The sequence below is a fragment of the Phallusia mammillata genome, chromosome 2 (genome assembly GCF_965637545.1).
Source record: "Phallusia mammillata chromosome 2, kaPhaMamm4.hap1.1, whole genome shotgun sequence".
Classification (NCBI taxonomy): domain Eukaryota; kingdom Metazoa; phylum Chordata; class Ascidiacea; order Phlebobranchia; family Ascidiidae; genus Phallusia; species Phallusia mammillata.
This window is the reverse complement of record NC_137253.1, coordinates 28,759,005-28,784,741: the sequence shown is the minus strand read 5'-3', so window position 1 is coordinate 28,784,741 and position 25,737 is coordinate 28,759,005. Positions and strand designations below refer to the sequence as shown.

General features: G+C 37.3%; 3 protein-coding genes across 3 annotated transcripts; 2 read left to right on the top strand and 1 right to left on the bottom strand.

The window, feature by feature from the left end:
- Nucleotides 1–211: 211 nt before the first annotated feature.
- Nucleotides 212–3,245, top strand: LOC145215102 (equilibrative nucleobase transporter 1-like). Its single transcript, XM_080083756.1, has 2 exons — nucleotides 212–582; nucleotides 659–3,245. Coding segments are annotated over exons 1-2 (1,395 nt in total). The 5' UTR covers nucleotides 212–580; the 3' UTR covers nucleotides 2,052–3,245.
- A 4,318-nt stretch (nucleotides 3,246–7,563) lies between these two features.
- LOC145213258 (uncharacterized) lies at nucleotides 7,564–18,266 on the top strand. Its single transcript, XM_080081492.1, has 14 exons — nucleotides 7,564–7,959; nucleotides 8,200–8,412; nucleotides 8,829–9,008; nucleotides 9,528–9,810; nucleotides 10,403–10,662; nucleotides 11,047–11,297; nucleotides 13,037–13,310; nucleotides 14,216–14,330; nucleotides 14,591–14,725; nucleotides 14,993–15,091; nucleotides 15,196–15,325; nucleotides 15,462–15,619; nucleotides 15,954–16,136; nucleotides 17,164–18,266. Exons 1-14 carry the CDS (start codon nucleotides 7,607–7,609, stop codon nucleotides 17,506–17,508), a joined length of 2,979 nt encoding a protein of 992 aa, XP_079937618.1. The 5' UTR covers nucleotides 7,564–7,606; the 3' UTR covers nucleotides 17,509–18,266.
- LOC145212524 (uncharacterized) lies at nucleotides 17,946–24,740 on the bottom strand. The gene is made up of 7 exons (XM_080080677.1): nucleotides 24,212–24,740; nucleotides 23,671–23,758; nucleotides 22,806–23,007; nucleotides 22,207–22,369; nucleotides 21,583–21,717; nucleotides 21,051–21,195; nucleotides 17,946–20,212 (listed from the first exon to the last, which is right to left on the bottom strand). Exons 1-7 carry the CDS (start codon nucleotides 24,480–24,482, stop codon nucleotides 20,146–20,148), a joined length of 1,071 nt encoding a protein of 356 aa, XP_079936803.1. The 5' UTR covers nucleotides 24,483–24,740; the 3' UTR covers nucleotides 17,946–20,145.
- Nucleotides 24,741–25,737: the final 997 nt, after the last annotated feature.

Here is a 25,737-nt window from a genome sequence, read left to right as displayed (position 1 = left end):
CAATAATGCCGTTTTATATGGTTAGTAGCACCCAAACCACCAACACAAGAACGACAAAACAACTTCCCATTCACGTTTATGAACCAAATATTCGAACATGAAACCAGAAATTGTACTGACTTTGTTTTGATTTAGGTTTTGCGTATAACTTGGGTGTCCAGAAAAAAAAAACGTTTTTACAAATCACAGGACACAATGAAACTGGTTGTGCTGTTTACGTTTACAACAATGAGTATAAAAGCGAATTATTTAGTTCAGTTTTGTGATTGCAAACCTGCATACGAACTTGCGTCACACCACAGGCCAATGTTTCATGGTTTTGTTTGCCAGGCAAATAAGGTTTGACGGACAGTGCAGCTAGCCTGTTTAGTAGCTGGTTCAATGAAAACTAAATTATTTCATACAACAGGTGTTTGTGCATTAAAATAGGTATTTAGGTCGTTCTTGTTTACTTCAGTGAATAGTTAACAGTACTAAAAAGAGTATTTTTTGATGTTTGGGTTTTCATATGAAGAAAAAACAAATACCTACTGCTTAGCAGTTGCTATCAACCCTTCAATCAGCAAATTCTTGCGTCATAATGTAAAGTTTACCCAGTGTGGTTGGTGTGTTTTGTGACATATATAAGCCACTAATGCCACTTGTAATGTTATTTCAGGGCCAATATGGGGAAAAAGGATGCGCTAGCCATAGGCACTTCCTTGCTAGAATGCGTCCTATTTTCTGGTGTAATCATAGGATGGCCCAATCTACAACAAGTGCTACTGAATTTAAGTTACTTTGCATCGTCATGCAGCAGAGGAAGCCCTGTCAATTGGACATTGAACTTCAACAGCAGCGTCAATGGAAGTGCCAACATTGTATGCAGCGGCCAACAAGAGGCCTTTAACCTGGTATTCACACTCTCCGTGTCAGCCCTTAGCCTTGCAGCCTTTCCATTGGGGCATATCCTGGACAAATACGGAACTTGGGTCATGCGCTCCATTGCTACAACGCTGTATTCGGCAGCTTATATAAGTATTGCCTGCATGACGCCTGAAACATCTTGGATTCTTTACCCTTCCATGATTTCGATTTCCGTTGCTGGCCTTGCGTTGCTAATCAGCAATTTTCAGCTTAGCGCATTGACTGGATCTTGCAGGTCCGTGTATGTGACTTTGGCAAATGGAATGTACGATGCATCGTCTTTAGTGTATCTTCTGGTAAAACAGGCACACGAAGGTGGATTGTCTCTGAGGACTATATTTTTCGCTATGGCAGGTTTGACTTTGTTTCCATGGCTCCGTACGTTTCTGGTCATGCCACGTATGATGGCACGGTCAAAGAAACAAAAGCGTCTGGACTCGATCAGCAAAGACGTTCTTATAGCTTCAAGCGATCACCCAGCGGTTAAGCAAAATACCGAAGGCTTGTCCCAATGCCTACGGACAGTGACATTATGGACCAATGTTTTTCACTTTAGCATAACAAACTTGCAAATGGGATTTTATGTCGGAACCCTGGTGTCCTGGCTGGACGAATTTCTGTCGTCAGCGGCAGTAGAAAGCTATACAAATATTTTTGGCGTAATGCTCATAGGTGGCGCAGTGGTTGCACCCCTAAACGGATTGCTTACTGACGGAATAACGAACTACTACAAGCGCAAAATTGACTGCAAGAAGGCAAGAACACACCGGGGGTTATGCGTCTCCGCAACCTTGACTAGTTTGCTTGGTATCGCATTAGCAGCAAGTGCTGTATGCAGACAAGTCCTTACTTCGTTTATCCTTTTAGTTATATATCGCTCCTTTATTGCCGGCGGTAACGCCAGTTTCATGGCTTTAACGTTTCCGCAAAAGCACTTTGGGAAGCTGTACGGCATATGTCAAACCATTGCCGGCTTAGTAGCATTGCTCCAATACGTCCTTTTTAAAGTAGCAGTCCAAAGTGGCTTCGTTTCGGTACATGCTGCTATGCTAGTAACTTGCACCCTCACCTTGCTACATCCATATATTGTGTACAAGCGTTCATGCCGCTATCATGAAGTTGTCGCAGAAAATAACAACAATTAAAACATGGAAATGGGTGTGTTAGAATATTTGCTGCAAGTTTCATGTGACATTTATTGTATTCTTTCCAGTACACGTCTTATCATCTGCGTCAATACCGCCAATATTCAGTCATAATGCGTAACTTTTCGAAAATCCACTGACAAGTTTCATCACAAAACCATTTCATAACCTTCTTGCCAAATGAAATTAAGAAGTTTAAACATGAACAAACTTTATGACTATTTACCTCTTTGATAAAAGACATGATTTACAATCTTGACGCCTTTTTGCCGTTTTATCAAATTGTGTTTATTCTTGTTTAATTGATTATGAAATGCAAATTTGTTTAGCTGCGTATCGTACATGATGTATTGCCCAAACTGTATTTTTTAGACATTTACCAAATAATGGCCAGGGCTCCTTTACTTTCTGGCGATTTATTAACGCTTTTTTTTTAAACTTTGTTTACATTTAGTACAGGTATAAGCTATACTGCTAAAGTTTTGTCAGAACGTACTTGGCCTGTCCGTTTGAGTCCATTTTGACGTCACAAATATATGAGTAAACAAGTGTTAGTAATCATGTTTTTGTTTGAAAACCCTTGATGTTTTGAACTGTAAAAAGGTACATTTCATGACAAAACTTAGTTGCTAATGCTTTGTAGGTTTAAGACCTTTTTATTGTGCAGATTTTTGTCAAGCAGCAAGCTTTACCTTAAACGCTGAGCAAAGCACTGCAAAAAATGAATTAAAATCATGGATATAAGATTCTGGGTATCAAGTCTTCAAAAACTAAGTCGTACGTCGGGCCTGAACTTTCGTGGTGGGTTCTGGTTTAGTCCCTTTATTTAAATCAGGCTGTACTCATCAAATTTCAGTAAATATTTCCATAAACGTAAAATAACGATGGGATATTAGGACGTTTAACTTTGCCAGTACAATAGAGTTACGTAACAACAATAGCATATTCTGCTTTTACTTATCATTCAGCAATGCATGAACATTGCTGAATGATACAGCACATATACTGTTGCGATTTTTTGCAGTTGCATACGTATTCTTAAAATCTCTGTGTTTTTTCATCTTTCCAAATGAACGTTGGCTTTCCAAAGGTTTTAAGCAATCATATGTGTTTGTTCTGTTGTGTTACAGAAGAATCAAATCGCAAATGTGTTAAAATACAAAACAAAATGTGCCGATAAAAGAGTAAGATAGCTACAGGCAGTGCTCACTGTTTTGAACTGCAAGGTCTCATCACTTGAACCGTAAGGTCTCAGCTGTTGACAAGGCGTAGGCCTTACAGGCTAGTAAAAATATCGTTTGTTAAAAAGACAGTATAAGATATACAATTTAAAATGCTAGTGTTTCTGCGATAATTGCGGGACCATTTCTACACAACCAAGTTTTGTTACCCGCTAGGTGGCAACATAGATTTCGAAACAAAACGGAAACTGTGATTTGTTTGCACTGGCAAAAGCTTAATTCCACATATACTGTAGTTACCTAAAGACCGTGCTTTAAACCAACAGGCATTCATCAACAATTCATCTTAACACTTTAAAACAAAAAATGTGAAAATCCGTTTTTTGGTCGTTTAACTGTCGAAAAACTAGTACAATGAGTCATTCATTTTGAATACCCAATATGGCATCAAGATACAAATAAGTCCTTTTCTCAAAGAATTACTTATATAAACTAAAGCCTCACCAAAAAATTGCTTCACAAATCCGGCAGGAGAATTAGATTCGCCAGTGCTGGACTTGGCAACGAGCTCACAGGCGTGTGGCGCTTGACAACCAGACTTGAACCAGTTTGTTGACTTAGGAACGCCGACAGCTTTGTGAGACAGTCATAATTCCCCACGCTCACTCCAGTTACGTGTTTGCAGATGAAACAGAAACAGGCGTGTATTGTGTTAGGTACGAATCCAGTTTGCAAGGCCAACAAATATGTTCAGATTAAGTTTTATTCAAGAAACACACGAGTTTGTTCTCAGGCAAAAGTTGTGGTGGTTATCTCAAGAAAATAGCTGTGGATCTTAGTTGTAGTGTAATTTTGATCGAAGGCATGTCAGAAATCAATGTGTTGCTTTATATCAAACCAAACAGCGGCATTGAGCCTAGGCTATATTATCTGTAGTGATTTCTAAATATTTTGCAAAGGTAATATTCAGTACTAAAGCTTGTATTATGTGTGTGTTTTGTAAGCCTTCGAAAGGCCCTTTTTAGGCATCAATGCAAGTAACAATAAGCAAAATCAGTTGATTGCGACATTACACCTGGTATTATAAAAGGTTGACTGGTAAGTACAGTTACGTGCGTGGCTTAAATTGGAGCAATTAGAGCGACCGAATTATTACGAACCTGATACCCAGCATCGCCGAAACCGTACCGAGTAACAATACTTTTCCGGATATTACATGAAATCAGGTAATTCGACTCTACAGCAAATTTAGAGGTTTGGTTTCATTGCGTCAGCACATTGATTGTTACAACATGAAATGAATTGTGACGTATCTGGGGTCCAGAGTATTTCAGGTGGGTGAATCGGGCTCAATTAAAACTATTTGAATTGTAACTACAAAAAAATTAATTGGGTATCTAATAATAAAATTCAAATTGGCTTGTGCTTGCGACACGTATTCCGTCGCTTACTAAGGAAAAACATGTTATTGCAAGTAGGAGTCAAGTTATATCAATAAGGTAACTATAGCATTCTGTCACCCGTCATAAAACTGATCAACGCTTGGTGGATAACGTGTTATTAAAGAAAAGAGTTTTCAGTTGCATGTATAACAGTTTTTCTTTCAGCGTTTGTTAACGTGTGTTCGAAATGCATGCGTTTTAGGAATAGGTATTAATACATGGCAAATGCAAATACTTTTGAGTTTGGGGATTTTAGCTCATACTGTAGTCAACAGTACAAGTTTCATGTAAGTTTCATTTAAGCAACAGTGGAAAATTTTCTAATTTTTCCACAACAAAACAACTACATTTACCTTTTCTACCAATGCATGACGACAAGGGTACAATTCAGTACAAAAACCCGATATCTGAAATACATCACAAAATACGTCACACGTACGTCATAAAAAATATTTTTAAGCCAACACCTTTTCTTTCCAAGCCGGAAGCTTCTGGAAGAAATATGAGACCATATTACTTTTGACGTCACATCACGTAAACGGTATATTGTGACAGGTCACTAAAAATGTCAGAAGTGACCACTCTGCGTTCCAGGAGGTCAGTTTATAGGACAAATCGGTCAAAACAAGTTGTTTCGACATACGCTGTGAATCACAGGCGTTTTCCCGGGTAAGTGTACAGCAGGGCTCTTCGCGTTGTTTGTACACTTGTCCAACAAGTAGAATGTACACAAACATTTGGAAAGCGTCGCTTCTTGTCTACTGTGTATACAGTGTGCCGTGATTCTGTGTGATGTATGGTAAATTACGCTGGGTGTTATGGCCGGGCGTTCCCGTAAGACGATATCAGGGCTTAGGTGACTTTTTCGTTGTGACCTAATGATGCTAGTTTGTGTGTTGTTACTCATTAATGTTATGACGTACGGTTGTCTTTTGTTTCCGAATGATTTCCGGGGGAAAAAAACAGGCCGGGTATACTTATATAAGAGAAAGAATTCGCCAAGTGACTGCCGAATTATACGTGTAAGTTGTAAGCTACAACAGGTAAAATGTTGGGACATGTTTTGTGTTCAAAACAGTGCACAAATTGTAAAATAGACTGTAAGTATGTTCAACGCAAAAAGTCAGAAAAAAACAAATTAAAGATATAACGCAAATCAATTTTTGTTACCAGATAGCTTGTATGTGCTTAAGTGAAGTAAAATTAGTAACAAAGTGACACATTTAAGCTAAAAAAAATCGAATTGATTGATCAAAACGATACCTCAAACGTATAAAACAGTTGTTTGAAAACAAATAACATTAGATGTTTATATTATTTTCTTGAGCTTTTTTGGCGTACTGTTTAGTAATACAACTGAAGCTTTCAGTATACAAGCAAGTGTATTACATTGTATAAAGAAAAAGACAAAGAAAAAGAGAGTAGACACTGAAAGCTTCTTGAGTATGATCATCAGCAACTGGAATCGTCCGTAACACGATTTCTGTTTTAGCACAGTTCATATCAGTGGTAAGATTCAATTTTTTGGGTAAGCCGGTTCTATCACAAAAGTCATATTTTTCAGCCGGTTCTGTTACAAAAAGTCCATTGACAATAACCAGTAATGCTAACCGGTTCGCTGATCTTATAAAATTTCGTGAGACGGTTCTATAGAACCGGTGCGAACCGGCTGAATCTCACAACTGGTTCATATATATGTACCATTTATATGTGTATGTACCGTAAGTTTGTGGTCACAGACACCGTGAGAAATAGATTACAAGTGCGGGATAATGAACGGTTAAGACGAGTCGTGTTGAAATTCCTGGATTGTCTTAAAAATGATTCGTCACCCTTTTAGACCCTTGAGTTCCATTAAGTGCTTTTAATGTCACTCTCTAAATTTGTCACTGAATTCGTAATGCTTTCTTTGTAAGCATCGTTTTGGTGTTCATAAGTGGACTGCTTGGATACAGACATTAAAATCACATGACTTTTTATCTTTCTCCAAACTATTATCGAAATATTGTTTGTTTTCGGTGTCAACACTGTTTAAAAAATGGAGAATAAACACTTATGTTTTGTACTAACCATTACAACCAAAATCCTTAACATCACTTACACTCTCATATAAAATAAATATCAAACGTTTTTCGAACTTTTCGTTCAAAAACACCTTTAGGCTAACGACTGCGGCAACGTGATAAATATCACTCTTTAGCATCTCAACAATGGGAAATGCGATATGCTGTACTAACAGTGGGTCCATTTTCGAAGCCCGGCGTTTAATTTTAGACACTTATCGAATGTTGCGTAAGTTCAGGCGAGGACAAGCAAGTTTGAAAGACAAAAAAGAGAAAGGGTTAAGACGAGTTCATACGGTCTGTGTACCAATTGGGTAAACTGAAAAACGTACACTTGTAAAGCTTGACTTTTTACAAGCTACGACCTAATTATATCACAAATTATTAAGCACTATACCGCTTGGTTAGCAATTGATATGATGGCGACTAAAATGTTCTATTGCCGAACAGAAGCATACAGGTGTGAAATTAAGACGCCCCATACAACAATGCATAATTCATAACCACATGTTGCACACACCTTAGCTTAGGCACAAATATCCAGTCTTGAGATAAAGATTCACCTTTAAGGTCGTTTGAACACATGTCAATAAAAGACAATAAATGGACAACGCCTCTGCTTTGCTGTGAGCGAACAAAGATTTCTGTTTGGCCACAAACAAAAAATCTATTGTTACGCATAGCTTTGTGACGTTTACACCGCAGTCCAGCAAACCAGTCAAGTCAAAAAGTTAAAAGCTGATTTAAACGTAGATTAGCCCTTGACAATGTCGGCGTCAAGCGACGGAGCAATTATTATGTGATTTTTACTTTTCTCAGAAGCTAATTTAAGTTGTGTATTTCATAGTGTTACTGAGAAAAGCTGTAAAATGCCACTTCGTAAAGCCACAGTTAAAGTTAGCATGGATTTTGCAACCATGCAAAGACGAAGACAGCTGAAACAACCCAGAGCTAGAGACAAAGAAGCCGACCGGATCTTGAACAGGGTTTTAAGGCGAATTGGAGGCACAAGGGTCGATTTGGAAGACCGAAAATTTTCACTCAAGCTAAGTTGTTTGGAATTGGAAAGCTTACCAGTTGAGCTCTTTGAAGATGAGTTTTTGTACGAGAAATGTGCAATGTACCTCACTGGCTTGGATTTGTCGAATAACAACCTAAAACAACTTGATGCTGAGATTGGGGACTTCGTGTGTCTAAAAACTTTGGATTTGTCGAAAAACAGGTGAACAATGGATTACGTTACTACAACAACTATTATTATGATGCAATTTGTTGTAAATTCGGCTCGCAGTTTTTTACATTCTGGTTTTAGTTTTAATTGAATTGTAAACCACAACAATGATCAGTAGTTGAAAAGAGTTTTATATTACGTGAGGTGTTCACGGACTCACGAAAACCTTGTACAGAACGGACTCTATTGAATACATAAAAACACTGGCTTAGGGGTTTACTATTTCTTTAGACTTCGCAACCTTCCATCTACTGTAAGCGAGTTATCAGCACTGGTCGAGCTGAACTCCACCTACAACCAGCTTGTAATGTTACCACGCAACTTGCACAAGTGTACTGCTCTCACCACCATTCGTGTTGCTCACAATAAACTGCGGAACTTGCCGCTAAATATCGGAAATATCCCAGCTCTACTGATGCTAGACGTCGGTGACAATGCATTAAAGTAAGTAAACAAACTCACTCACACTATACAGCAAGAACCTTTACATTATAACAGTGGTTCTTAACCTTTTTTCCTTGCTGCACCCCTTTCAAATCACTCCCAATTTTTGCACCCCCTTTCAAATCACTAACCAATTTTCGCTCCCCCTTCTGTAATTGCTTAAATAGAATAGACCTAACCAACCTTAATGATTCAGCGTCTCCGCACCCCCTAGGAACAGTTCTCGCACCCCTTGGGGGTGCGTGCACCCCAGGTTAAGAACCCCTGCATTATAACATCGTTTGTTAAAACCTTTGGAACTGATTGCATTTACTACAAGCTTTTGGGCAGCATTGGTTTTCTAGACGTAGTTATACAAAGGGTAATTAGACATATTACGTCTTCTACATGTGAAAATTTGGCGTTTTTTTCTGCAGATCCGTCCCAAAATCGATTTACCAAATACAGAAAGTTGTAAATTTGGCGGGAAACCAATTGCGTCAGTTGCCCGAACCTGAAACGAAGAAATCTAAAGCAGCCAATCAGAGGATCCGATGTATCGAAGCTTCCCACAATGAGATTGAGAGTTTGCCAAACAAGATATCGCTCCTCGGAAGGTACTGGGATACGGTTTGTTTACAAATGCATTTACACAAAGTTCCTATACATGCAAACTTAAGGATACTTGCCTATATTTAACATATCATTTGAGCAAAAAACTGCCTACTCAATACTTTGAACCCTGAGCGACCAAATCCATTAAAATAACAAACAAATCCACGTTTCCCGTAACAATTATAGGCTATACCGGGTAAATGGATTTGTCCGACTTGCGAAGTAGGAAATAGATTTACAAAACTGAAGAAAGTATTGATAATTGCTATTAATTTTTCAAAAGTCTTAAACAACTGGTCCTATATATCGATTGACATTACTGAAAACACCTCTAAGTTGTTTTTATTTCTACACACAAGCAATTTTAACCAAGATGAATGCATTCATGTCAGCCCTGAACCGTCAATACAGGGCCAAGCGTAGTATGACAAGCAACTTTCGGTTGAAAAAGAATAAACGAATGAAAACAATCTACTGTCTTGTATAATTATGTGGTCCTGACTTATTGTAAATATTCACAGTCTCCAGTCAATCAACTTATGCGGAAACAAACTCAGCGAACTCCCAGCCAGTATCGGGGAACTCCCCCAACTTATCGGACTCGACTTGTGTCAGAACGAACTCGAATTTCTACCCGAATCACTCGGCGGACTCGAAAGCCTCCGGTTCCTAGATTTGCGTGAGAACAAGTTGAAAAGTTTGCCCGAATCTCTGGCTGATCTCAAGGATCTGATGACCTTGGATTGTGGCGGGAATCAGATTGAAACAGTCCCGGAGGGTTTACGAAAAATCAAAAGCTTGCAAGTGAGTTTTCCTTTTTTGTTGTGTTCAGTTGACTCAGTGGTAGGGTTGTATGCCAGGTCGGGTTTGCTTAAAGTTTGTGGAAAACGAACTTTTAACAGACATGGTTTAAGGCTTGTGCTTTTCGGTTACCCAAATTACAACTCTGATTTGACTGATTTGAGATTTAACGAAGTGCTAAATCTGAATTATAGACTAGCATGATCACAGAAACTTAAAATTTTCAAGGTTTTTTTTGGGATTTACAAATCAAGTTAGGGACTTTAAAAACATAATGAAAGCAATAGTTTGCAAGGTTAATGAAACGTTTTCCGTGTAATATTGTAAGTGTAATATTGAAGCCACCAAAGCAACTTTAAACCGTGTAAAAAATGCAGTATTGTTAAAATTGACCTCTTTAAATTTCTACCAAAGCATCACAACACATAAACCAAAAATTATTGTTTCTAAAAGCTTAAAGCTGCAGAAAACTGCACATAGCACTAGCTTTACATTACTCTTTAGGTATTCCCTTAAGTTTGCTGCGTTTAGGAGTAAACTTAATAATTCCGTCGTTTTTTTTTATAAAACCAAATCATCTACCTATTTCTTAAAGGGCTTGGATCTTTCTAACAACGAGATTGTTCAAATGCCAAGTCTTAGCGAAATGCCACAATTGGTTACAGCAGATTTGTCCCACAACAGAATAGCTCAGGTCGGGGAGATAGGAGACATGCCAAGTCTGTACAACCTCGATTTGTCGAACAACAAACTACAAAGCTTACCGGGAACTATTGGCAATCTTAGTGCGCTGAAGAAAATACAAGTTGCGAATAATGAATTGGAAGATTTGCCGCAAAGTATCGGAAATTTAAGGTAATGGAATTTTAATGAGGTTCTAATTTTAATACCAAATTCGCGCGTTCTAACATTTGATTTTGCACATAAATATTTTGAAGCAATGAAACGAATTCACACCTTGCTAAGAAATCTCTAAAAAAAGTCCCAATAATGGATTTTTGATCCTATGCAATTATTTATATTATGCGGTTAACCGGATCGATAACAGAACAAAAATTCACCAAGCAGTTAATTAACGTTTGGTAATCTTTTCTTGCCGCTTAGCAATTGTATAAAAAGAGCGTTTGTGATTTTCACTGTAGTGTAATGATAGCTTTAAGACATCTATTTGCTATTCCCCAAAACGCGGTAAAAACAACAATCCAAATTTTTACAAACACAAACATTTATTTCTGACAGCTCTGTCCGTGCTATTGACGTCAGCAACAATCAGCTAACAACACTAAATACGTCACTGCGTCGTCTTGGACACCTGACGTCACTCAACGCGGGAAACAATCGACTTTCCTCACTTCCACAACCGTTTGGTTTTCTGAGGTCACTGCGCAACGTGGACTTATCCAATAATCAACTTGACGCCCTGGAAAGTCCGTACGGTTCTCTGCCAAGGGGAATCACCACGCTAAAAGCTAATGGCAATGCATTTAAAGGTATGCTTAGTTTTTTGTAATTTTTAGTTAGATAAGCGTTTATAAACGGACGTGACTGATGTAGACTCCTATCACTGATGATGACATGGGCATTTGCTTGCCGCTTTTTGCGCATATTTGTCTATTTGATTGTAATATTCCTAATTAAAATATATCAACTAAGATGAACATACATTCATACTGGGAGCGACCCTGAAAAGTCCATGCAGACCAGCGATCATGGCGTAATCATTAGGGATGGGCCGAGCCGAGCCAGAACCCGAGTACTCGGTATACCGAGCATCGCTGTTTTTAATGCTCGGTGCTCGGCCGAGCGGTTTCACAAACTGACCCGAGCGTTAAATTTGCATATTCATGCCCTGCTAACATACGAAACTAGTGTTCTAAACGTCATAATGCACCGAGCGTGCTCGGCCGAGCACCGAGCATTAAAGTGAGATGCTCGGTGCTCGACCAAACAGAACATTTGCAGTTTTGGCACATCCCTAGCAATCATCATAATAGCACGTCAGGCCCGTTAGGAGGCGTTATACCGAATCGAGCCAGTCTCCTAAGCATTCCCATATGGCAAGGCGTAAGCTAGAAAACTACGATTTATATCGGTACTATGACTTAAAATAAAATCAGTTTTGGAATTTAATGACCAAGTGTTCGTGACAACACCTCACAAGATCATTGGTTCTAATCCCAACAATTCTCTGAAATAATAACGTTAAAAATACGCCATATCGTATAGCAAACCTGAAAGTCTGTTATTTCATTGGTCAGAATTAATTGCACATATTACATTTTTATGTTATTGGACACTTTTTACTAATTAAGCCGATACAGGAAGCAGACAAAAAAGGATTTTTTTTGTAACTTTGGAATAATTCAGACCGTTACCAATCACTCCCTTGAAACTCACAGCACCAGTAAAGTGAATTACTGGTTGGGTCTTTACAAAAGCCCAAAGGCCTTCAGCAAACCCTACAAACGCAGTAATTCACTTTCCTAATGCACATAAATACCCTGTGCTAAAGCGCAAGGGGCTATTAAATAACGGGACAAAAGCAGTACCGGTCGTAATGTTCCTGCTATGCCTCACACTGATTCCAATAAATCCAAGTTAAACACTCGATTGTTGACAATAGCTGGTCGTAATGGATGCGTTAGGACATGCCTTCAGCGACAGACTTTCCAAATATTGACGTTTGGCCTGATTGAATGCAATCGTTAGCCCAGTTTTGATTGACAAGGGCCATTTCGGCGCGTTGGTATTTGAACTCCAGATGTAGATGTTATTTTGTTTGTTCTGAAATGCCTTTAAACGCAGCCTAAGAAAACATATATATTGTGAGGCATGTTTATTTGTTGCATTTGCGTCTACCTTATACTTGCAGCTGTGTTATCATTTAGTAACAGGCTGTATTTTTTTCAATTTGAGCCAAATTTAAAATACCACGTGAATTGAATATAAAACACAAAAGGCAAACAAACACACAATTTGACAGAAAATTTTAATAAAGCTTGCGTAGTATAAATATTCGAAGAGTTTCCAGTCAAACTGTATTCGATTAATTCATTGTTTATATATCTTGCAATTTGTACGCACATATACCAGCCAGTACATTTAGCACTGGTTACGTAATTTAAGTTGATTATGACGTCACGCTATGAAAACTCCCTCCTAATCTATGGTTTGTATATATTTATACATTGTACGAATATTTGTCAACAAACTGTTCCCATTTTTCCAGGCAAAGTCCCCAACCGAGTACTCAACGAGCTTCGCTTTCTGACCTCGCTTGACCTTTCATCGTCACAAATTACGTCACTTCCGGAGAGCCTCGGTCGTCTACATTTGCTGCGCGACCTCAACCTCGAGAACAACCGCTTGACGGCGCTACCGAGCACATCCGGTCAGCTTTACTCGCTTTCCAACCTGAATGTGGCAAGAAATGAAGTGAAGCAATTGCCAGAAAACGTGGACAAGTGGACACACTTAGTGACTTTGGACGCATCGCATAACAAGTAAGACAGTTCAAACTAGTGTTCGTCAGTAAGCAACAAACATGTGGCGTCATGTCGTGACGTCATCACCACTGAACAATTCAAATCTAATTTTTTAGTTAAAACGTGAAAGAAAAAAACCTAAACAACGGGAAATACCACACGACCTGTAAATTCTATCACAAGGCATCAACACTATACCTTTAAAACTAAACAGACACAATGGGTTGCTCGCAAACCTATAGCGCACCTATATTTTGAAAATATCCCGACTTTCAGGCTCCACAGATTTTGGTGGGAACCAACCAAAGACCAAACAAGTTGAGTGTTTATTCAACATCTGACGTGCGTGAGGTTTCAAGTTTCGCTGTAGGAGTTTCGGCGCTGCGTTATATTGTCGATAAATATCAGGAAAGCATATTTGAGGTCAAATTCAAGGGCGGCCGAAGTTTTATGTTTGTTTGGCAATTTCCAGGGTTCGTTCAGTTTGTTTAGCAAGTCTCGCATTGAGAAAACAGCTTTGCAAACAACAATACACTAGGCAATGTTATACAACATCTTGTTTGAACATTTCGTTTGTGTTTTGATGTTTAAAGTGACTATAGGGGTAACCTTTTTTCAAACTTTTCTAGGACCGAGAAACACATATTCGCTGCATTCTAAAATCTTAACACAACAAAATATGTTTTCCATCAGTAAGCTACACAGAAAGATAAATAATATATTATCCAAAACCGGTCATGTAAAATAAATTTCAAATCCTAACCCTTTACCAATGGTACCGAATTTAAACTTTGAAAAGGAAACTTAATGTGTTTATTTTAAAATGTATTTTGCTGTACTGTATTCTGTTTTATGAGTTTTTTTTATGAGCTTCAACTGATTACCTTCAGCCATAACCTGTACCTTGCTATTACATATTACAGAATGAAACAACTTCCAAAATCTGTGGGGCAACTGACGTCACTATCTACACTTGATGTGTCTTATAATGTGTTGGAAGAAATTGAACCGGATGTGTTCATTCTGCAGCGTTTAGAGGTGAGTTTGCGAATCGATCAATGCGTCTTAGTTTTTACGAGTTTTTTTTAATGAAGTATTGCCTCTGTTTTGTTGCTCTTTGCTGATTTTTGTTCTTTTTTTGTGCCTAATAGTTGACATTGTAAAAGTCTGAACAACTCTTTCGCTTCAGGTTTTTTTTAAGGGTATTTACATTTTCTCGTCTCTAACAGCTGTTTACTATTACAGCAGACTATTTTAATAGAAATGTGTGGCAATTACCTTGGTATTCTTCTCTGCAGAACTTGCGTGTGAACAACAATCGACTCGCAAAACTAGAACGTCCCTCTTCGGCGCCACCTGGTGCCCTGAGATTGCTTGATGTTTCCGAAAATCACCTGGACGAGATTGTAGATGATTTGGATCTAATTGCATCGGTTAGTAGCAAATAATTTAATACATTTTACACATTATGCAAATTTTCCCAAGAATTTCGCAATCTCTATTAAAAACGTTATTTCGTTGCTGAATAAAATTTAGGTGCACGATTGACCGCTTAAAAATTATGACTAAAAACAGACGAATTGAAAAACCTTGTGCCACTTTTAAATCAAAATTTTTCTGTCAAAATTTTGTTCTGAAAGGTGAAGTAAAGTGACGGTTACTGTTTGTAAACAGCGGGATAACAATATTTGTTTTTGTAGGTTCGATCTTTGAACGTTTCCAGCAACAATTTGAGCGAAATTCCTGATGGAATTCAGAAGCTAAGATGGGCGACTTATCTCAATTTCGCACGTAACAAGGTAAATCATACGCAATGTTTTTTAAGCTCTTTGGTTTTGTTGAACCACAATAATGCACAAAGTAAGATTTTCGAACTTTAAACACACTTGGCTTCTCTCTTTAGGTGCAAAAATTGCCGAAAAAAGTGGATTTTGCAAAAAGTTTGAAGGAGCTCAATTTGTCGCACAACCAAATCACCGAAATACCAGTGACACTGAAAAAGTGTAGACATCTTGCCAAACTGGACATAACGGGTAACGTTAATTAAAATAATGAATTATATTTTAGTGGTAAAAAATAAACGAAGTGAGATAGGTGACGTTTAACAAATAAAAAATTTGGTCGAATTAAAAATACAACAAACCAATCTACATTTGTTTGCATTCACAGGTAACAAAATTCAGCAGGTGCCCACTTCTCTTCTGGGAATGAAAAAACTCACCAAACTTTACGCTGAGGGGAATCCCCTACAACAGAAGCTTCCCGAACGTTTCCGAGTTTCAACGAAATCTTCCGACCAATCAACTAAACCGGCAGGCCAACAATCGGTAAGCAACCCTACAAACATATTCTGAGTTTGTGCCTTTGCGAGGGTTTTACCTTTTGCATTATTTAATTTCGTTTTGGTCGTTTGGAGGTAGCCAACTAGTGTAAGAAAATGAAATAACAAATTTCTAATAGTGAATCTACTTTTGACTTATATCAGTAACCATTTAGTTTACCAATTTTGTGATTTGATTTTTCGCTTTTGGAGTCGCAAATTATGCACACGGCCATTTACAGTTAAATAATATGTTTTATACTTACAACTATGAGTACATTGTATTGTATTGGTCTCAAACTGCTACAAAAAGCCTAAACCAAACTTGTGTACCTGTGTAGGTGCCAACTGCTGAGACTGCTGGGAGTTCAGTTGATGCGTTGCTTGCTCGTGCTAAGACCCTTCACAAAAGACCGCCGTTACTCGACCGTGTCGTCTCTATCCAATCAGAGGAGGCCGCGTCACAGGCTGAAGACGAAGCTCAGTTGCAAGCTCATGAAGCAACAACCGAGGAACAAGACACGGTAACTTTCATGCTTATATATATCAACGAAGTAAAAAAATAGTTTTTAGTATCATTAACCTTTTATTGATTAATGCCATTTTCAAGCTGTGCAAGTAGTCTGGTTGGTTTTAACACCATACCTCACGGGAGATTCGCTTTCACAAGGGGACGTAAAGAGCTGATTTTTTTTATTTAGCGGCTAAAGAGGGGTTGGGTTGGGAAATAAGTTTTTATAATTTTTACATAAGTAACTAAATTTTTTGGTTAGTTTTATTGAATTTTAAATGCTAATACCTTACCCCGACCCTGATAGCCCTTACCGGAGCATTTTTGGAGATATAACGTTTTAAATGTAAAAAAATGCTCTTTGCGCCACTTGTCCAAAATTAGGCATTTTTGGGTGTGCCGTGAGGTATGGTGTTAGTAGCTCAACCACTGCCCCGCACTGGTTGCTGTAAGCTTTCAAAATTAGAGATATTTACACATCGCACACATTGCAGCAATTTACTACTATTTTTTATTGCAACAAAACTGTCAGGAAGCGTGTATGTAGTGAATAACCCACATTATAATGTACACGTAAGTAGTAAAAACTTTCTATTTCAACAACAATCAAACATTTCTTCCCCAGTCGTGTTTACCAACACCTCGCCAACCTCACTTCGTTGTGAGCTCCAGTCACATAACGCTTTATAACATGGTATAGCTGCAGTGCGTTTTGGTATCATCCACCAATTGTGTACTTCACTGTTTTACACTCCATAACGTTGCGCAGCTAGGCTTGGTGATTGTTTTTAGTGCTACTGTGTCGCTATGTTTTCTTTCACCAAGCGAAAAAAACTCAACTTAACTCAATCGCTATTGTCACTTAAAATAATGATGCCAATAAAAGACTGTATTCACTAAATGGGCCAACACGATAGTGTCTAATTGGGTTCCTAACATTATAGGTAAACCAATATCATAAGTTACAATTTACACTTGATAAATCAGCAGTTTAGATGTAAACAACATTTACATAACATACCTGTTTTTGACTTCAACAGCCCACTCAAGAAGCTGGCGACATGCAAACAACTCCACCGGCGTCCAAAAAGCAGAAAAACAAGAAACGCAAAGTGAGCAAAGACGCAGCAGGAGCAGAGGCTGAACGATTTCTCATGTCGCTCAAAAAGCAATCAGACAAAAACGCTTCTGTGGAGCCCGCAGGTCCACCTATAATTAGTGTGGATTCCTCGACAGCTGGTGCGTGCATTCGAGAGAGGCTCTCCAGTCAGAGTGATTCCAGTATTACGGATAAATTGAAGAAAGAGAAAATGAAGGAAAATCGTATTGGACTGAAAAAATCCGGCTCTTTAGAGGTTCCACAAGCAATAAGCATGGCTGTGTAATGCGAGTGGTGCATTTGTGAGCCTTCTTCTCGTAATGCAAGCATAGCAGTGCTTTTCGCTTGTGCCACAGCCGTGCTTTTCCTAATTCCGCCCTCATTAAAACAATTAAAGGTGTGTTGAGCGCCCACATAGTCCACATTTTATCTGCCAAAAACTGGTTAACTAATTAAGTTTAACCTTTAAAACATATTTCAATTGGCCAAATTTCCCATGTTTAATCATATTAAGATATGTATTGAAATTTTGATTGCTTATTACCTGTCTGGGTTGGTTGATTGAACAAAGTAGGCTACGTCCAATAACTCGCTTTGGAAAATCGTGCATGCAAAGTATTTTTCACTGTGCTTTGTTTTCTTTTTGTACTAACTTAATTGTTATTCTTACCGCCCAACTTTCTTCATGCAGTAACTTCGTGCTAGTATTTGCAACTGTTCATGTTATGTACTTGTTATGTATTTTCAAATTTCCCGCGTTTTTTTTGGTAGCAGACCAGCAACCGTTTGTTAGTCGTAGAAATAGCGCCGCGCTTATATGAAGTTACATCGCAATCAATGTACAGTTTGGCACAGTGCTCCGTCCGCCGCATGTATAAATGTACAATAAACACAAGATATATATGTATAATATATAAATGAACACAGCAAGTTGCTGAAATACATAAAGTGAATTCACATTCCGGTGTTCATATATGCGACTTTTTCTAAAAGGAGTATTTTTCACGTTTGATTAAAACTATTTTTAGCATGTTTATGTTGTTTTATTTGATATTCAAAGAAAAGAAATGACCAAGTTAAGCTAATAACTTTTCTCCAATTTAATTGAGTTATTTCAGATGTTGAGAAGTCATCAAAATCGTTAAGTTAGGGATTATAATTTTGGGTGTAGATCAGGGTTTATTTAGCCAGGGGTACATGGTGTTGCACAAAAGCAAAGGTACGAAATTGGGGTGTCAAAATAAAGGCTGCTTAGGCATGTTTGTGAAGAGTAAAGTTTAGTATGGTTTAAAATAGTTATAATTTACGAATACAATTTTCACCACTTCACAAAATTTCATGTCCATTACTGCGATTTGATTTAGACTTGCAGTTAAAGGAATACGTGCGCACGGAAAAGGTTAAGAACCAGTTGAATATAGATACCGTAGGTTTTAGGCGGATTTGTAAAAATATCCAACAGCTGGAAAATGGGGCGTTTTAGTAGTGCAAAAATGGATTTTAACTTTTCGGTGCTATACAGTCGGAAATGCACCACGGTAAAACATGGGAATGGGAAAGCTGTACAGCGAATAAGCCAACAAGCTTGACATGTGAACTTTCTGGAGCACGTAACAGTTAGAGACGCAGGCACACACATAACTACACAAAAAACACTTTAGCTATAGTCACACAAACAATAAAGTTACCTTTCCGTAACCACAAAGTGAAATAATACATGGTATGCAACTGTGAAATAAGACTGAAAGTTATTCGTGAAAATTTAACACTGAAATACAGAGAACATAGTTAAGTGTAAATGTTTTAGTTAATGAGTCAGAAATAAGTACCTATCGCCAAATGCATATGACAGAGGGTTCCAGCCTTTTGTATTATGTTTAGTTTACCCCTTTTTGCCGCAGTCGAAATTGAATTAGCCTAGCGTTTTTTTCTTACAATATTATACAACTGGTACAAAAACAAAGTTTAGGCAAGTTTCTTGACGATGTTATCTGATGTTACTGGTATAAGTAGGTGACATTGTAAAAATAAAATAGACTAAATAAGTTTAATTATTCTTTATATCTCATGAAAAACGTCCAAGTTTGTGTTTCGCTATATTTAATCTCAGGATATGTCAAGTTTCCCTTAGAGAATAAAATACCCCCAGTTGAAAACCTCTGCCATATCGGGGCTATCTTGGTGTTTTTAAAGCTTAACGAGCATTACAACAAGTCAACAAAATAAGTTTTGCAATAAAGTCGTACTGACAACACCAGCACCATAAATTGATGTACACAAAATATGAACAACTTTTACACTAAAAGCAACAATGTTAATAGGCGTTGAAAAACAAACAGGGGAAAACAATTTTGTTTCCACATGAGCGAATATTGTCTAACGGAGACTGCACTTATAGTTGAAAATTCGGTTGACGAGAATGGTTACTTTTGACAGAGCAAGGATGTTTTAGATTTTTCACTTTCATTTAAACAACGAACTTTGACAATTATTAAACAAATTTTTACTAATGTTTGTCACTGTGTCAAGAAAACGCGATAACAAAAATTAGACACACTACTAATATCATTAAAGGCGATTTTTAAGGCTTACATTAACAACCACAGACTTTTATGCGTTCAATTTTGTGGTGAAAAACGAATTTTCATCTAAGCACTACGTAAATAACCTTGTAGTTTTGTTAAACACATAAAAAAATCATGCAATGTTTTGATATGCTATAGTTTTTTTAATTAATAGAAAAATGAGTTAAAAACGCCACCTAGGAATGATAGCCACTTTTACCCAAAATGACTTTATTTTAAAAAACCAAACTGAACATGAAACAATACGCTTTTTCAAAATCTCAGCACTTTCAGTGTCCACACTTCATTGACTACTGTCACGTGCCCATGACGTCATCAACTTGTTTTCGGTACGGGGGCTAAGGTTTAAAGGAGGGGCGACTTGCCACAGCGCTGCTGCTGCGTTGTGCAGAACGGGACCGCAACCTGGGTGGAGATGGAATTAGTAATGCGTGACGAATGCGACCCAATGTGAAGTCATGCATGACGAGCCAATGACTGCAAAATTCGGGTCATTTAACCCCTATTTATCTGAATTTAGCTCTTTCCGTACGTCAACATTTGCTCATATGCCTTACTACCTACTGTGTGGAATTTAAAACTGTAATATACCTTGCTTGTGGTGGCCTATTTACAGTTCATTGGTGTGTGAACAGTTGAACACAAATTACTTCTAGGAATAAGCTTTAAATTACAACACATACTCAACAATATAGGTTTGTGTTTATCTAGGAAACACACATGACTGTTAGGCCATGCTATGCCATTGCCATGCAAAATCACTGGCATTTCCTATCTAATGAACCATGTAGTCTGGCATTTGGCGCTGTGCAAAATTATTTTTGGCATTTTCCACGCAGCTGATTACCATGTACCCTTGGCTGCCACAGAAATTTATACTTACCTACCAATTGTTAATTTTCATGGATTCTTTATGATCGTTAAAACTTGGCACCCATGTTATTCAAAACTATTTTTTTAATTAACTGCAGGTCTATATTATCCAGTTTTAATGAAGTCAATATTTACATGATATATATTCCGGATTTTACATTACACAAGCCAATTAGACTTGAAAACCACATAATATTCAAATATATTTGGACATGAGTGTGTAAATAGGGTAAATACTAAAACATTTCATCAACGTAACTGGATTTATTGTGTGATTTCAATAACACAATGAACTGGAATAGTTGGGCATAAGCAAAAATGGAAAGTCATGTAAATCACCAACACTTAGTTGCTAACAACATAATTGCACCTGACAGAGCTTGGTCGACTCGATCTGTCACTTCTTGCTGACAATGGCATTCGAACACCAGTTGCGGACAATGTGTCATCATCATCAGATGCATAATCACTAAGATGGGCTGTCCTTAAACCAGGAACTCGTGGTGATGGCCGTTCTGTATAAAACTAATAAGTTACTACAGTACCAGATTTTTAATGAAAACTGTTTAGCTGGTAATGTTTGTCATGACATTTTAGGTTTGGTTCTTTTGCCAACTCATAAATTAAAGTGCAAGTACTTGAGTCTGCAGAGTTTACTACTTGTTTCTGGACATTGCTGCATGAAAACAATAAATATATTATATACACTTAAATAGTTTCAAAAATTAAAAATTGATGGACTAATAAACATTTTGCACACACAAAATTTGGGAGAATTATAAACATCAATCAATTTTGAATGAGTTGTTTTTGTGTAGCAGATGACCCACCCAATCTCATGTGTTTATCAGGCATCTAAAAGTAAACTTGGCACAACAAAACAATCAGTTTAACATTTTTACCTCTAGCAGAATTTGGTCTCCTCCAAGGTGAGAAACCATCTGAGTTTCTTCTCTCTGCTAACGCAGCATCTCGTGTAACTTTTGCCAGATGTAGAGCTCGGTCGATGATCTGCTTTGTCTCTGGATCATCATCAGCTAAAAATCATAGAAATCCTAATTACATCACGCAATAATATTTTATGTACTCAGTTTGTTAGCATCTGAAGAAAGGACTGCTAATAATATAGTATGTATTAATATGTACTGAATTTGTTAGCATCCGAAAAAAGATTTGTAAACTTCTAAAAACAGTATTTCTAAACATAAACACTACTTAAGGTGTTTGTTCTTACTTTTGAATAAATAATGAAAATACTGCATTACCCAAATGCCAAAAAGTGTCCCACAGGTTTGTTACGATTCTTAAAAAATAGTCATAAACTGGGCAAAAACGGTATAATTATGGGTGGTATGTAATTACAGTTAATTAAAATGTATGTATAGCAAGAGGCAACATGGTACCTACTACCTAGTAAGTGTCATCTATTTTTTTAGGATAACTGTTTTCTTATGTCGTACAACTTAGGTTGATTGAGTCACTAAAATATAAGTTATTTCTACATAGGTTACAATTAAATTGCCTACTTGTAAAGTCAAGTTTCTGTTTGACATGTTTAGCGCTTGCCGGTCTCATTTTGTTCGGAGTTCTGATTGAGGAACCAGGTCTTTGTCGGATCACCGGAGTGGCATGGTTGCTATCGGCAACATTCCTTGGTGTTGGAGGAATATATGGATCATCATATTCACCCTTTAAAATTGTAATTGTAAAATCAACCGAAAAACTGAATTTCAACACTCGAACATGTTTTTAAAGCCAGTTAATACCCAAGCTACCTAAATTGGGCTGGTCAGATATAGCTAGGAACATGGTAGAATAAATGGTTTATGTTGAGCAGTTTACGAAAAGAACTAAAAAAAGCATCCAATACAGAGGGTTAACAAGTCAAAATCTGATTACAAAGAACATAAGTCAAGTTCTTGAATATTTAATGGACCACTGGAATATGCCACAAAAGGGATTACCAAAACACCAGAGCCTTGATTTTCCACAAAAGCTTTTGGTATTATATAAAATACAATATCAGTGCAACAATGCTTAAATTCATTCAACACTTATAGCTTGCAAACAATGGTGCTCACAGACATCTATTTATAGTGAAGCTTGAATAACAACAGTTGTGTACCAAACGAGATCCTGGTCTGTCAAGTGTGGCAGCTTCGGAACGCGGCGTCAATGGGTAGGCCTTGACTTGTGGTGACCACAGAAGTTGTCTGCCCGCTTGGTTGTTATTGTTTTCATTGTTCCAAGGGGCCTTGAAGGTAGGTTCCTCGAGCCGTGAGCCGAACAACGTCTCGTCCACATAAGTGGGTGTGTGGCTCCGAAGCCTGTATTCAGAGAGTGTGGGTTTCAGCACACAACTTAACTGTGCTCAATGCAAACATTCGTTCAATGCCTAAGGGCACAATTCTGTTTGTCAAAAAATATGAGGTTCTGCCTTGAATTTTCTTTATCATGCAAAGTAATGTCAAAGTCAACAAAATTTAGTTGTCGACATAATACTATACCCTTATACCATGTTTTTAACTCTACTTCAGTTAATAAACTTGCCACAAGACATGGCCATTAGTACCAGCAAGAGGAATCTTTACATGTATACATGAAATTTAATATTTTTAATCAACAATGGTAAACATTTTTTTTATAGTTTAAAGAATTTGTAGTTGTTAAAAGTCGCAAACACTGGCCAAAAATAACGCATATATATATATATAATTGTTACATGCACCAAAAAAGATGGCGACTAACATACTAAGTTTAAATATTTCAACATTTGGGACTAATTCTTTCAAGAAAATATTTCTAAATTGCTTTTTGTCAAGGTGAGCAACAATGCAATGCTGAACAAAAATCAAACCGTTTGAAATATAGTTTTTTAAAAAAAAACTATCATAAACAATAGTTTAATTTTGAGTATGCCTGAATTCTTTAAGATTACAAACCAAAAGGCATATATATATATATATATATAAGTTAAGACAATTGTTCACCTGTATTTGTTCTTGCTTCTGGCTGACCTGGGTGTAGTCGGCTTCGAGGTAGCTTTGCGATTTTGATTCTGTTCGGAAGCAAGCATTCCTGAGGGCAAAAACACACAAACAATGAATTATACATATTTTGCTTTTCAATAGAGCCAATAACTCTAGTGGCATCATACAACAGAGTGATTGGTTAAAATACTTGATTTATTTAATTTAGTGCACAGAGGTTTAAATGTTATTGATAAAAAACAAATAATTGACCATAAATCATAATCTTGATTTTTTACTCTCTTTTATGCCCACAACAAATTTTAAAAGAAAAGCGTGAAAACATAAACATTATTGTAAAAGCATATAGAGCCAATAAATGATAAGCTGCAGACAGTGCACACTGTTTCGACCTATAAGGTCTCATCAGTGCAGCTGGTGACGAGAGATCGGCCGCCTTGGCTAGTGTAGCCATTCAACCAGCTGCACTGATGAGACCTTATAGGTCGAAACAGTGTGCACTGTCTGCAGCTCATAAACATTATTATTTTGTGTTGTTTACCGTTAAAATCCTTGTATTCAAACGGGGTCCATAACAGTGGTACTCCTTTCTTGCCAGGGCTGGTAGCCCATGGTGGGTCCCACTCTTTTTCATCTGACATTCGCTTTGTTTCAGACTGCTGCACATAACGGGATGGCACACCAAACAATGTCTCATCCACATCAGACTTATAAGACTTAGTTCTGTAGGCAGGTGCACTTTTTGGTGTCCTTATCTGCTTGCCATGTAATGTTAATGGCTTGTTTGGCGTATGTGCCTGCATTTTGTTCATTTTGAATAGTTTTTTAAGTGTATGATTCTTTGGACTTAAGTGCTTTGGTGTTGTTGTTCTTCTTCCTTTTGCTTTTTAAGGGTTTCCTGGGCATCCTGTTGCATTTTTTCCATCTTTTCAAGTGTGATCGATTTTAGTGGCATAATTTTAGGCTTACACAAAACAACAGATGGAAAATCCTCTTGGTAAAGTTGTCCTGATTTTGGTAAAACTTCTTTGAACATCGTTGATTTAGACATTGTTTGCAAAAGTCTAATACCTTAAATGCAATAAAGTAAACTGTTACACATGTGCTATAAATTACCTTGCTTTGCAACATGCTAAGGCTACCAGAAAAACTCTTGTCAAGTTGGGATAAGAATGAAGCTCATAAATTAAAGATCGAAAACAAAACTGTCTGAGCTGTCATATATGAAATGTATTATTTGCGGAAGCACCCATTAACAATAAAAACCATCAAATGTATTTCAGTTGCATTTTAGCACCGTATAGAAAAAAAAATACCAACTACAAACTAAAGCTAAAACTTGTTGGAAACATTCGTTTATTTTGCTAAATGTACCAATATTTTTTAAATAACGTACATGCAAAGATAACGGAATTCAATGCAGAACACGAAAAATAAATTGATATTTTGATGTTCAGTTCTAGTTACTTGACGTTGACGACGTTAGTATATATATTTACAAAATCAATTTTAAAATGTCACATGCACTGTTTTTACAATTGACACACTAGTGATTTCTCTCTATACTTTTTTTCTCTAAATTAAATAACAATTTATCACCGCTTTTTCTTTATTTTCAAAACAACAACCGTCAAGGTAAAGTAAACAAACTGGAATTTCGACTCGCTCAGGCGATGAGTGTGAAAATGTGCAGCCATCTGTGACGAGTTACCAAAGTGACAATAAACACAAACACGTGTGTTTAAATTTGCAAACTGATAATGGGGTTTTGTGAGGGAATTAAAAATATACATTCTCTTAAAAAGCAAGACAGTCATAACGGTTTACAATTTATATAAGTTTGTAGTTGTTTTTGCGTTCGTACGAATGTTTTGTTTGATAAAAAGGACAGCCAACATGGCAGTTTTGTTAAAGTCCTTTACAGTAAGGATATTCAAAGTAGATTACAGTAAGGATATTCAAAGTAAATCATTTAAAAGTATCTAATATCTATTTAAAACACCTTTGCAGTTATTTGGCGCTCTGACGAAACGCAATGAAATCGAGCCGTTTCGAATCCCACTGGTC